This window comes from Sinocyclocheilus anshuiensis, unplaced genomic scaffold (assembly GCF_001515605.1).
Source record: "Sinocyclocheilus anshuiensis isolate Anshui unplaced genomic scaffold, SAMN03320099.WGS_v1.1 scaffold294, whole genome shotgun sequence".
Lineage (NCBI taxonomy): Eukaryota > Metazoa > Chordata > Actinopteri > Cypriniformes > Cyprinidae > Sinocyclocheilus > Sinocyclocheilus anshuiensis.
Window position 1 is genome coordinate 122,718 of NW_015544130.1, and position 12,035 is coordinate 134,752.

The following is a 12,035-nucleotide window of genomic DNA, read 5'->3' on the forward strand; positions in this document are numbered from 1 at the left end:
GATTTTTTTTTCTGGTGAAACTGCAGTAAGTAAATAAGACTGCACTATGACAGTGCTTGCATTATGACATTACTAAGCTTGTTTACTTTCTGTATGGCTATGTAGACTGAAATATGAGGCAGTCCATCTCAAATCTGAGCCATTTTAATTGATGTTTGTCTTCAGAAAAAGTTCACTACACTATGTTACAATCTTCGAAAGAAATGCATTTTGTTACACATTTTCAGAAATGTCTACCCTGTACAAACAAACAAATAATAGGCAATATGACGTCGATGTAATGATTCATATCGTGAGAAAACTTGTTGCAGAACTTTTCCATAACACTATTTTGAAAGATTAAAGGTACAATCAGGATTTGCAGTAACTGGTCATTTTTTGTGGTTGTGCAAATGCTGTGGTAACTCATATTTAGAGTTTCTTTAGAATGCAACAACAGCACATTTGCCTGACTGTACGTTTATATTTTATTTCATAAATACAGTAAATTTTATGTATGTTTCCCACGCTAGGAAGTTTTCACTACTTCCAAGTGATGGCACTACGAGTTTCATCACTCTTAGTGTTTCACCATGCAGAGTGAATATGCCTGAATATTCAACGAAATTTCATAATCGATTATTATCTATATTAAATGGAAGGTTTTTTTTAGTTCTTGCAGCTTTTGTCAATACCAAGCTGTAATCAATGTACTGGTGTTTTATCTTACCTCAAGGTTTACGTGTAACGTTAACAGATGATATCTTTATTCAGTGTTGAAGAGACGTCCAGTGAATCGCGGTAACTGTTTGTTATGTGGTCGTAAATAGACAGAAAGAGAGACAGAAAGACACATATTGTCATGCCTGTAACATTACCGCATCAAAACACTGCTTGTTTAACATTTCGACGACGATTTCCATATAGAGATCACGAAAAAATGAAGATAATAAAAATACCGTGAAAGTTTGGACAAAACTTTTATACTCACCAAATCCATTTTTAATGAGAAGGATTTCGACCAAATCAACGTCAAATGAGGTAAGTATCAGCCTGAGATTCACCACAGAAAGTATGAATTAAGTTAAATAATTAAGATATTCTGACACTCTTTCCATTAAAGGGTTAGTTCACCCAAAAATGAAAATTATGTCATAATTACTCACCCTCATGCCATTCCAAACCCGCAAGACCTTCGTTCATCTTCGGAACACAAATTAAGGTATTTTTGATTAAATCTGAGAGCTCTCTGACCCTCCCATACAGCAATACAACAGCAATGTTTCCAGACCCAGAAACGTAGTAAGGACATCGATAAAACAGTCCATGTGACATCAGTGGTTCAACTTCAATTTTGCAAAGCTACGAAAATACTTTTTGTGCGCAAAGAAAACAAAATTAATACAATTTATTCACATTCTTCTCCCCGAGTTAAAGTCTTGCCTTTTTGGAGAGTTCCGGGACGCATGCGCGCTTTCCCCAGAAAGTAATCATAATGTAATCCGCGTTGTTTAGGTTCAGCATGCACGCTTTAAACAACCTGCAGTTTGTGCAGTTGTACCATTTTTTAAAACTTGCTTGCAAAAATACTTCTTGAGCACATGTCCGTCCACAGAACCAGCTGGTATCTCTTACATCTATCTTTGGAAATGTATTTATTTACTTGAAGTCGTTTCTAGTAGCATCATTATTATTTTAAAGTTGGCTACTTATTAGATATGATTAAAATTTGTTATCCATTTCTTTTGTATTCCGTTGTTTTACATGGTCTGATTTCTACCATATAAGGGCATTTTGAAGTGGGCCGTGTCTGCGCCCTACCTTTGATAACCAGTATTGGCTTTAGTTGTCTGTTTTCCCATTTCTTTACAGATCACCATGGACGAAGTTGCACTGAGACTAGCTTTGGCCTTCTGTTCACCTTTGTCAACTTGTCTCCTACAAACAAAGTAAAATTAACAGGCTATAAGCAAAAAGTACAATAACTTTATTTCTCAAATTTCTTGAATCTTCAAGTCATTATTCTCCACCAGTGTTTATTAAATAGTCACTTAATTGAGATAGAAAATGAAACAAAACAAAATGAATACTGTAATCTGTGTGTAAAAAAAATTCAGTGCAAATTTGTCCATGATTTCATTTCGCTTTTAAGATCTTAAATTTAAATTAAATTTATATTCATTAGTAATGGCAAGATTAGACTCAAGATACCATGTAAATAATTTATCATGTTTGAGGAGAAAGTCCACATTACTATGTACCATGGGTTGTTTTGTTTTCTAAGTACGCTTGACATTCTCTGTGTACTGGACCAAAATAAGCTCTGTCCTAAGAGCCTGTCGTAAGAGCACATTTTGACAATGATACTTGTTCACTTTAATACAGAAACAAGGTATAGATATTTACAGCTTCCACATTAATGCTACGGTCACCAGTCGCTATGCTACTACAATCATCACAACGTGTTGAATCAGTCTCAAGAGGTCCATTTTGAAGTCAAGATTTCCAAAGATGCCTTCATCAGCCAGTTTAGAATGCAAGTAAATACACAAACACTATCCAAGGCATTAAAATGTTCAAGCGATTGTAAAACTTAACATTTCTCACTCATTCACTATTCTCATGTGAACAGCCAGACTTGTCTAATTTAAATTAAACTATTAACAGGAAAAAAAAACAAACTTTTTAGTACATTAATTTTAACTACCCCCATTTTGTCTAATAACCTCAGTCCCTTTTTTTAAAGCTAATAATAACAATCCTTTTCACATTAGGACCATATATGGGGTTGTGAAGGAAAAAGAAGAAGCTCAGCAGCAATACAGTCAAGCGGTATCTCGAGGACAAAGTGCTGGACTTGTCAGGTACTTGGTATTGTAAAAAGATTATTCCCATAGCTCAAACGGTAGAGCATGGCGCTAGCTTGCAATGCCAAGTTTATGGGTTTGCAACTGATTAAAATAAATGTATACCTTTAATGCAATGTAAGTCGTGTTTGATAAAAGCGTCTTCCAAATTCATAAGTGTATGTAGATAATCATTTATGTTAAGATATCTGTAAATAAGAGTTCAACAAAATATATTTATTTCAGGATTATTAAATATTCTTGTCTCTCTTTCTATTTTAGTGCTGTTGGAAGGACTTTAGAGGACTTTAAAACCTCAGTGACGGTGGCTGCTTTTAGTAAAGTGACCTTTGAGTTGACCTACGAGGAACTACTAAAGCGTCGCCTCGGCAAATATGAGCTACTCATCAATGCCCAACCAATGGAAAGAAACACATCAAGTTTGATGTAATTAGGGTTTATAGATGGGGTTTATGTTCATCATAATGGAAAAAGACAAAGAAATATAAGATTTCTGAATTTTATTTTGGTTAGATCAGGGGTAGGCAAGTTCAGTCCTAGAGAGCCGCAGTCCTGCAGAGTTCAGCTCCAACCCTAATCAAACACACCTGAACAAGCTAATCAATGTCTTCAGGATTACTAAGGCTATAGGCAGGTGAGTTTTATTTTCAGGGTTAGAGCTGAACTCTGCAGGACTGCAGAGGCTCTCTAGGACCAAACTTGCCTACCCCTGGGTTAGATTGACATACACATACATGAGAATCCAGGAATTTACTTCTTGGAGGTCAAAGGTGGTCTGAGCACTAAGGATCTGACCAATGCAGTCACAAACTGCAGGAAGACAAATGTGATGATGACCAGAAAGTGTTCACTGAATGACACCGATTTACAGCAACAAAGTGACATGAATCATTCATTTACAGTTAGAGTGTAGGAACTCAATCCTACTTGACAAATATCATTATTTTTCAGGTATCAAATGGCTACTTCGTCCACTACTTTGCACCTACAGATATTCAGTGCATTCCCAAAAATGTGGTGTTTATCATTGATGAAAGTGGCTCCATGTCGGGCAAAAAATAGAGCAGGTGAATTTGTTTTTTCTTCTTATTTGTTTCTTCTTTGGGTTTTACTTGGTGAACTGTTGACGTTTTTAATAGTTCAGTTTTGAATAACCAATGATTTTGGTACAACTTTAATCACTGAACCTACCACATTGATATGTTTGCCATATATTTAATAATATTATTATATAAATTGATTTTTCATCTTACTTCCTTATGCCAGATTCTTACCTACTTTCAGCCATATTACGATTACACAACTCAGAAACCTCTGACAACCTCTCCTCCATGTATGTGGGCCTTGTGTGTATTCATTTTATATAGTGCAGTATCTTGTAAAGTATCTGACATCATATGTCCCTATTTTCATTCTTTCATTCGATTTTTGTCCTTCAGTGAGGAGCATTAGGATTTTGAAATCTTCTGGTAATGCTAAGCCACTTTGCTATGATGTCCCTCTTGCTCAGAAAGTCAGACTCCAACTGAATGTCCCATCAGGTCAGATATCCATTCTAGTACAGTTTGTTTTATAAACAGTAATATTACATTGCTTTCATTTATTCATGTGTATTTAAGCAGTGTAATGTTTGTCTATAATCAGAGTTCTTTATGTATGGGCAGCATGAGTCATTTGGAGGAGAAGGCTTCAGTCAAAGCTCAATTCACTACAAAACTAATCACCACCTGCTGCTCAGCACTAATGAAATTAACTACACTGATGGGCAGGAAACTGTGAAGTTTTCATGGGAGCAAGACCTCACCCACCATGAGAGAGAAAAGTAATATGCTTGAACAGTGGAGATTGTTGAAAAGATTTTTAATGAATTAATTTTATTTTTTTTTTGCATTTTCATTTAGAGAATTTACCAAACGCTCTAGAAAGAAAAAAAAAGAGTTTCTGTCTCCTTTTTAGACAGTTATTTTGTGATATTGAGGTAGAATTCATTCATCATTTAAAGGGATAGTTCATTTTAAAATGAAAATTCTGTCATTAATTACTCACCCTCATGTTGTTCTAAACTCGTAAGACCTTCGTTCATCTTCATGAAATCTGAGAGCTTTCTGACCGTAGGCAGCAATGCAACTACCATGTTCTAGGCCCAGAAAGGTAGCAAGGGCATTGTTAAAATAGTTCATGTGACATCAGTGGTTCACCTGTAATTGTGTGAAGCTATGAGAATCCTTTTTGTGCATAAAGAAAACAAAAATAATGACTTTATTCAACAGTTCTTCTCTTACGTGTCAATCTCCGCTGTGCATTTACGAGAGTACCACGACGCATGCGTGTGGTGCTGCTGACGCAGAAGCTGGCATTCTGATGTAAAACCCGGATGCGCTGCAGCTTGTTTTTAATCACACGCATGCGTTGTGGTGCTGTCATGAACACGTGTCAAAATCTGACATTTTTGTTTTCATTGCACACAAAAAGTATTCTCGTAGCTACATAAAATTACAGGTGAATCACTGATGTAATGGACTATTTTAACAATGTCCCTACTACCTTTCTGGGCCTTGAACTTGGTAGTTCCATTGCTGTCTATGGAGGGTCAGAAAGCTCTCGGATTTCATCAAAAATATCTCAGTTTGTGTTCCGAAGATGAACAAAAGTCTTACGGGTTTGGAACGACATGAGGGTGAGTAATTAATGACAGAATTTTAATTTTTTGGGGTGAACTATCCCTTTAAGACTCGTTCACACCAAGGACGATAACTATAATTATGAAGTTTGTGACTCTGTGACTTGTTGGAATCACTTTCAGAATGAGATTTTCCAGCTGATGAATGATAACAGTGAGAGCTGGAGCGTTTAAAGCGGCAGACGACAAAACTGGAGTGCGCACTAATAAACAGAACATTATCGTCCGTTGGTGTGGAGTGTGTGGACACTAATAGTTATTAATATAAAGTATTGTCTTTATAGTTATCATTCTTGGTGTGAACAGGCCTTTTATTGTTTCATCAGCGTGTCTCTGATTCTACGGAGCAATGAATTTGATGTTACCATGGGAAACATCCGCGTTGCTATTCTTCTTCATTAAAAAGACAGTGACATTTTTCTGTGGCCTGCCATTTGGCAACAACCAAAAGATGTCGGTTTGATGGGTATTTTAGGTAAGAGAGTCACTGTACTGATACTTCCGTACTGATACCAAAGATGGTCTATGAGTGAAGATATTGTGGTTATTAAACCAGCACTGTGGATAATATTTTAAGGAGAGGCTGGTATTTCATATGATGAGATCCCAGGATCGCAAACACCAACTTTAAAGATAAAGGACAAGGAAGTGAAGACATCTTGGTAAGTGATCAATAAATATACACTGCCAGTCAACAGCTTGGAATAATTAAGATTTAAAAAAAATCATAATAAAATAAAGAATTTTCTAATGCTACACAAGGCTGCATTTATTTGATAAAAAACAGTAAAACTGATACATCGTGCAATATTATTATAATGTAAAATAACTTATATTTTCATATATTTAAAATGTAATTTATTCCTGTGATGCCAAAGCTGAATTTTCATTATCATTACTCCAGTCTTCAGTGGCATGTGATCCTTCAGGTGCTTCGTTATTGAACAAACAAACTTTTGACTGGTAGTGTGTCCATATAGCTGAATTTCTATAAAAAATGCATTTTGGCATAAGTTTTTAAGTAAGTGTGTTGTTATTTCAGGGTGATGGTGAAGGACTACAGACTTGCTTCTGCTCCTGTGGTTGGATGTTGGCTTGTACCATTCCAGGCTGTCACACAGCAGGAGCTCTCTGACTTCACCGTCACTCAGCTGTAGAGTTAGGCAAAAAAAAAGACAGATTATCCATTATTGTGCTGACCGTTCCAATAATAACATATTCTTTATATGGACATTGTTAATCAAATAGTTATACAATTGTCTTCTAATGGCAAATAGTAGGGGCATGACCAAGTTATTTTCATCTTTAGCATGTTTTGATTACCACGTCTTTGAATGTTTATGAATGTGTTTTTCTTTGCTCACACAAATGCACCTGGGCTTTAACGGGCAACCCATGTGATAAAATAGCAATTAAAATTGCAAACCAAAATTATCTATACATAGTAACCCTTTGATTGATGCCTCTGTAAGCATTGATTGCGATAATTGCTGGAAAATTTGTATTTTTTGTGGTCCCGCCTGAAAATATATTAAAAGCACAACACCAAGCTTCTACAGAATGTATTTACAAATTATATAGATAATATATTTTCTTGAAAAGCATGCCTCGATATTTAGTTATGTGGTGTTCAAGAGACTCTCATTGCAAATAAAGGGGGAGGTTTCTTCATCTGGTCAATAATAGCCAATAGCATGCTGTGGACTTGGGTTTAAAGGCAGTGTGTGTTTCGAGGTCAGTTTCCTGTGAAGGTCATGATGGATCAAGCAGCTCTCCGGCTGATTCTCTTGGGCGTCTTTCTCATCTCAGCCTCTTCAGACCCTGTTAAGAAGGTGAGGGGCAAATTTTAGTTTAAGATGAAGAAGACAAAATTCTTAAATACTCTACCAAATCAGGGTAAAACAACATATTTATATCGTTATTTGAGATAAAGTTCTAGACCCCAGACAAACTAGATATACTTGATACTTGTTGAATATACACTATTGTTCAAACATTTAAATCAGATTTAAATAATACTAATAATACTTTTAATCATTAATTTGATCATAAGTGACCATAAAGATAATTATTATGATGAAACATGTCTAGGTCAAATAAATGTTTTTTATTTTATTTTTTTTTACTTCATATTCATAAAGAAATCCTGAAAAAACATAACATTTCAGCAAAAATATTAAGCAGCACAACTGTTTGCTACATTAATTAATACACAATGTTTCTTGATCAGCAAATTGGAATATTAGAATGATTTCTGAAGGATCATGTGACAGAACACTGGAGTAATGGCTGTTTTTACAAAATTACTGTTTTCATATGTATTTTTGGTTTAATAAATGTAACCTCAGTGAGCATAGACATTTTTCAAATACATTAAAAAAAAATGTAGTTCCCAAACTTTCGAACAGTAGTGTATCATGTATTTTAATATTTAATATGATTTAGCTTGTTGTATATTCTGTCTTTTTTCTTAACAAAACCACAATGCAATGTACGAAACCAGCTAGTTATTCTCAACTGCTTGGTTTATCTCTTTAGACATTTTCATTTTGATTATGTCTATAATGCCATTGTTGACAGAAAAATGCAGTTTGAGTCGACAGAACTATCTATTGCGCAACTGTGTACACTGAGATACAGTCATCAAAACGTATTTGTCTTTCAGTCCAAAGGCCTTTTCTCCATGCCATTTTTGAGCAGTAAATATTTGAGCAATCCTATGTGAAAAGGAGGAGTAAATGTGCACCAGCCAATCACGTTGACCATACTTTAATATGAGATAAAATACTTTAATATTTACTATTCAATGTCTCAACAGAAACAAAATGTGGATATATACAGCTTCTATATTAACTCCATGGTCACCAGTCGCTACGCCACAACAGTCATCACAAGCCGTGTTGCGAACACACTGAATGAATCTCAAGAGATCCAGTTTGAGGTCAAGATTCCCAAGAATGCCTTCATCAGCAAATTCAGAATGTAGGTGAACATGAGTAGTGTTAGGCCTATATAAGTAGAAATAAAGAGGTAAATAAGCCATTTATAGCATGTGGGCGTCAGATCAGGTAAATCTTATAATACAGCCAAACAAGAACAAAATAAAGATTTAGAAATTATACCTTCTACTAGTCCAAGAATAAATAACTTGTATGTACTTTTTAAAGTACAAGGTATAGTAGCTAACAGTACAGATGCTTTAATACAAACAAACTTATTTAGTGGTGCTACCATTTGAGTGAGATGGATATTTTTTAAATGAAATGCACACAGTTTAAGTTTCTGGTATATTAAGAGAACATCAGTGTCACTTTCTCCATAGGACCATAGAGGGAAAAACATATGATGGGGTTGTGAAGGAAAAAGAGGAAGCTCAACAGCTATACAATCAAGCAGTATCTCGAGGACAAAGTGCTGGACAGATCAAGTACGGGATATTTAAAAATATATAGGTCCATAAAAATATCCATTTATAGTATAATTAGTAGTATGTTGGTATCTGTTTATATTTCAGATCTGTTGGAAGGACTTTAGAAGACTTTAAAACCTCAGTGACGGTGGCTGCTTTTAGTAAAGTGACCTTTGAGTTGACCTACGAGGAACTGTTAAAGCGTCGCCTCGGCAAATATGAACTACTCATCAATGCGCAACCAATGCAGCCAGTGGCTGACTTCAAGGTAATGGAAGAAATTAAGAAGAAATGAATAATCAATTTTAATGTATAGTTAGATGATGTTTCTTTTCCTCACATTAGATGGATGTACACATCCAAGAGAAACCAGGAATTTCCTCCTTGGAGGTGAAAGGAGATTTGAGCACCGGTGATCTGGCAAATGCCATCAAAACCACCAGAGCAGACAAAGATGTAAGAGCTTAAATGAGAGTTAAAACACTGTTTAGATGTTCTCAATATGCTCATACACTTAAAATAGTTACCAGATGAACAAACGGATCATTTCAGGCATGGGTGACCTTATACCCCACTCAAGATCAACAGACCAAGTGTAAAAGCTGTGGAGAAAATGGGTTGAATGGAGACCTGCTTGTAACATACGATGTTGAGAGACGAAATCCCAAAGGAGAAGTCATGGTACATTTTAAATAACATGCTTTAAAAAAGTAAAATAGACAAAAACAGAAAAATTTTGAAAGACTGGAATTTTTCTGTTCTCTCAGGTATCAAATGGCTATTTCGTCCACTACTTTGCACCCTCTGATGTTCCACGTATTCCCAAAAATGTGGTGTTTATCATTGATCGGAGTGGTTCTATGCACGGCAGAAAAATAGAACAGGTAAATGTCAACGTTTCAGCCAAATCAAAAGCATATAATGAGCTATGAAATGTTTTGACAGTAAAACCCTTGAACCCTTGACCCACTCTTGGAGGATATTGCAGCATTTTGCATTTTCATGTTAAAAGGACAGGGATTTCTGTATTGAAGTCAGTGTGAAGTTGCTTTCTTTAAAATAGTAAGAAACTGTCCATGTCTGTTAAATGTGAGTATGCAGTCTTAATGAAGAAAGAATAACTTTCAGATGTGCTGTCATTCTTTAGACTCGATTGGCACTGCTAAGGATTTTGAGTGATCTTGATGAAGATGACCACTTTGGATTGATCACCTTTGACAGTGAAGTTAACTTATGGAAGCGTGAGCTCCTCAAAGCTACTGAGGCAAATCTGAAGAATGCGAAATCGTTCGTGAATGAGATCACAGATAGAGGAGGTGAGTTACAGCACTAATGCTACATAAGGAGTAAAAAAGTTGTACCTCACAGTGACACAACTATGTTTGGTCTTCCTTTAGCCACGGACATAAACGCTGCAGTTCTAGCAGGAGTGGACATGATCAATCGACATCCACGAGAGGGAACAGCCTCCATCCTGATCCTGCTGACTGACGGAGATCCCACTTCAGGCACAGAAACACTGATACATACAAACACTCACTGCCCACATTTAGCTGTCTAAAGGAAAAGCTGCATCAGAAACACTAATGTTGTCAGTCAGCACATTTTGTGTTTTTGCACTTTTATGAATATGTGATATATTCTTTCTCACTTTGTGATTCCTATGCATTGTAATACAAAATCAAGCATACCTAAATAATAATTGTTTGTAATGCCTGATCAAAAAAACAGTCAAAAATACCATTTATACTGTTTAAAAAATACAGCGGGTATGTTTCAGACATTACACAATAGCATTTTTGTGACTATTTTTTCCATAATTTTTTTCCATAAATTAATTTTACGAAAAAAAATAGTACTTTTAAATGTTTGATTGTTCACTTAACAGATTTTTACAAGAGCATTTTTGCATTGTTTTTCTGATAAAATTGAGGTTAGGATGTCAATGGAAGTTTTAATTTTGCACCACATCAGCATCTGAGGCACATTAAAAAATAATTTAGGCAAAAGTCATTAGCATTTTTTGTAAGAATTTTTGTTGTTTGTTTGTTTCGTTTTCCTCTTATATCCTCAATTTACATGAATTTCTGTCATGTTGTCTGAATATTAGAATTAAAAAAAAAAAAATTCTCTAACAGGTGAAACCAACATAGAGAAGATAATGGCCAATGTGAAAAAGGCCATTGGGACAAAGTTTCCCCTCTATTGCCTTGGTTTTGGATATGATGTTAACTTTGACTTCCTGACAAAGATGTCACTGGAAAATGGTGGAGTTGCTCGCAGGATTTATGAAGATTCAGACGCTGATCTACAGCTGCAGGTGAACTACAGATGATCAGCTGAGAATTCATCTTTAATGCTGAACGGTTCTGTCTTTGAGCACATTTAAAGTTAGTTTTATTTTTAGGGCTTCTATGAAGAAGTTGCCGTCCCTCTCCTCACTGATATTCAACTTAAATACCCAGTAGGGACAAACCTTACCAAGACCAGCTTTAGCTTGTACTTCAATGGCTCCGAGATTGTGGTGTCAGGACAAATCACAGACAACAGTGTGGAGAGTTTCACCACTGAAGTCATCGCAGTATCAGTAAGATCTTCACTAATCTTCTCTTTAGTGGCATATTATTAGGATCATTGGTCGATTGTGTAGAAGTTGGGAATAATAGGTTTGTTTTTATAGTGGGTTATGGGTGAAAGTGGTACTGACAGCATTCCTGATAAAAATATTCAGTAGTGTTATTATTTCTGAGCAGAAAGGCAGTAAAGTGACGTATCAGGACACTATAATGACAAAAGACCCCAGTGATGTCCCTCCTGAGAATGAAGATTTCATGCAGAGATTGTGGGCCTACCTTACAGTGAAGCAGCTTCTGGAGAGACAGTAAGTTTATGAGTGATATGAAATTCTGCGATTTAAGATGAACATTGAGGACATCTTTTTATCTCAGGGTGCTTCTTAAAGGACAAGAGAAAGAGGATGAAAAGAAGGAAGCTCTTAAACTCTCCCTGAAATACCAGTTTGTCACTCCCCTCACCTCTATGGTTGTTACCAAGCCACAGGAGGGTGAAGTGGAAGTTGCCGACAAACCCAAAGAGGGAG

General features: G+C 35.8%; 1 protein-coding gene and 1 pseudogene across 1 annotated transcript in view; both read left to right on the plus strand.

Moving 5' to 3' along the window:
- Nucleotides 1–1,857: 1,857 nt before the first annotated feature.
- Nucleotides 1,858–7,068, plus strand: LOC107694861 (uncharacterized; annotated as a pseudogene).
- Nucleotides 7,069–7,248: 180 nt separating this feature from the next.
- LOC107694862 (inter-alpha-trypsin inhibitor heavy chain H3-like) overlaps nucleotides 7,249–12,035 on the plus strand; it is a 20,993-nt gene continuing 16,206 nt past the window's right edge. The window contains exons 1-10 of the mRNA XM_016494555.1: nucleotides 7,249–7,358; nucleotides 8,345–8,508; nucleotides 8,849–8,953; nucleotides 9,041–9,203; nucleotides 9,281–9,391; nucleotides 9,488–9,616; nucleotides 9,703–9,819; nucleotides 10,083–10,251; nucleotides 10,333–10,443; nucleotides 11,074–11,255. Coding sequence (XP_016350041.1) covers nucleotides 7,281–7,358; nucleotides 8,345–8,508; nucleotides 8,849–8,953; nucleotides 9,041–9,203; nucleotides 9,281–9,391; nucleotides 9,488–9,616; nucleotides 9,703–9,819; nucleotides 10,083–10,251; nucleotides 10,333–10,443; nucleotides 11,074–11,255 — 1,329 coding nt within the window. The 5' untranslated portion in view covers nucleotides 7,249–7,280. The remainder of the gene's footprint in view (nucleotides 7,359–8,344; nucleotides 8,509–8,848; nucleotides 8,954–9,040; nucleotides 9,204–9,280; nucleotides 9,392–9,487; nucleotides 9,617–9,702; nucleotides 9,820–10,082; nucleotides 10,252–10,332; nucleotides 10,444–11,073; nucleotides 11,256–12,035) is intronic.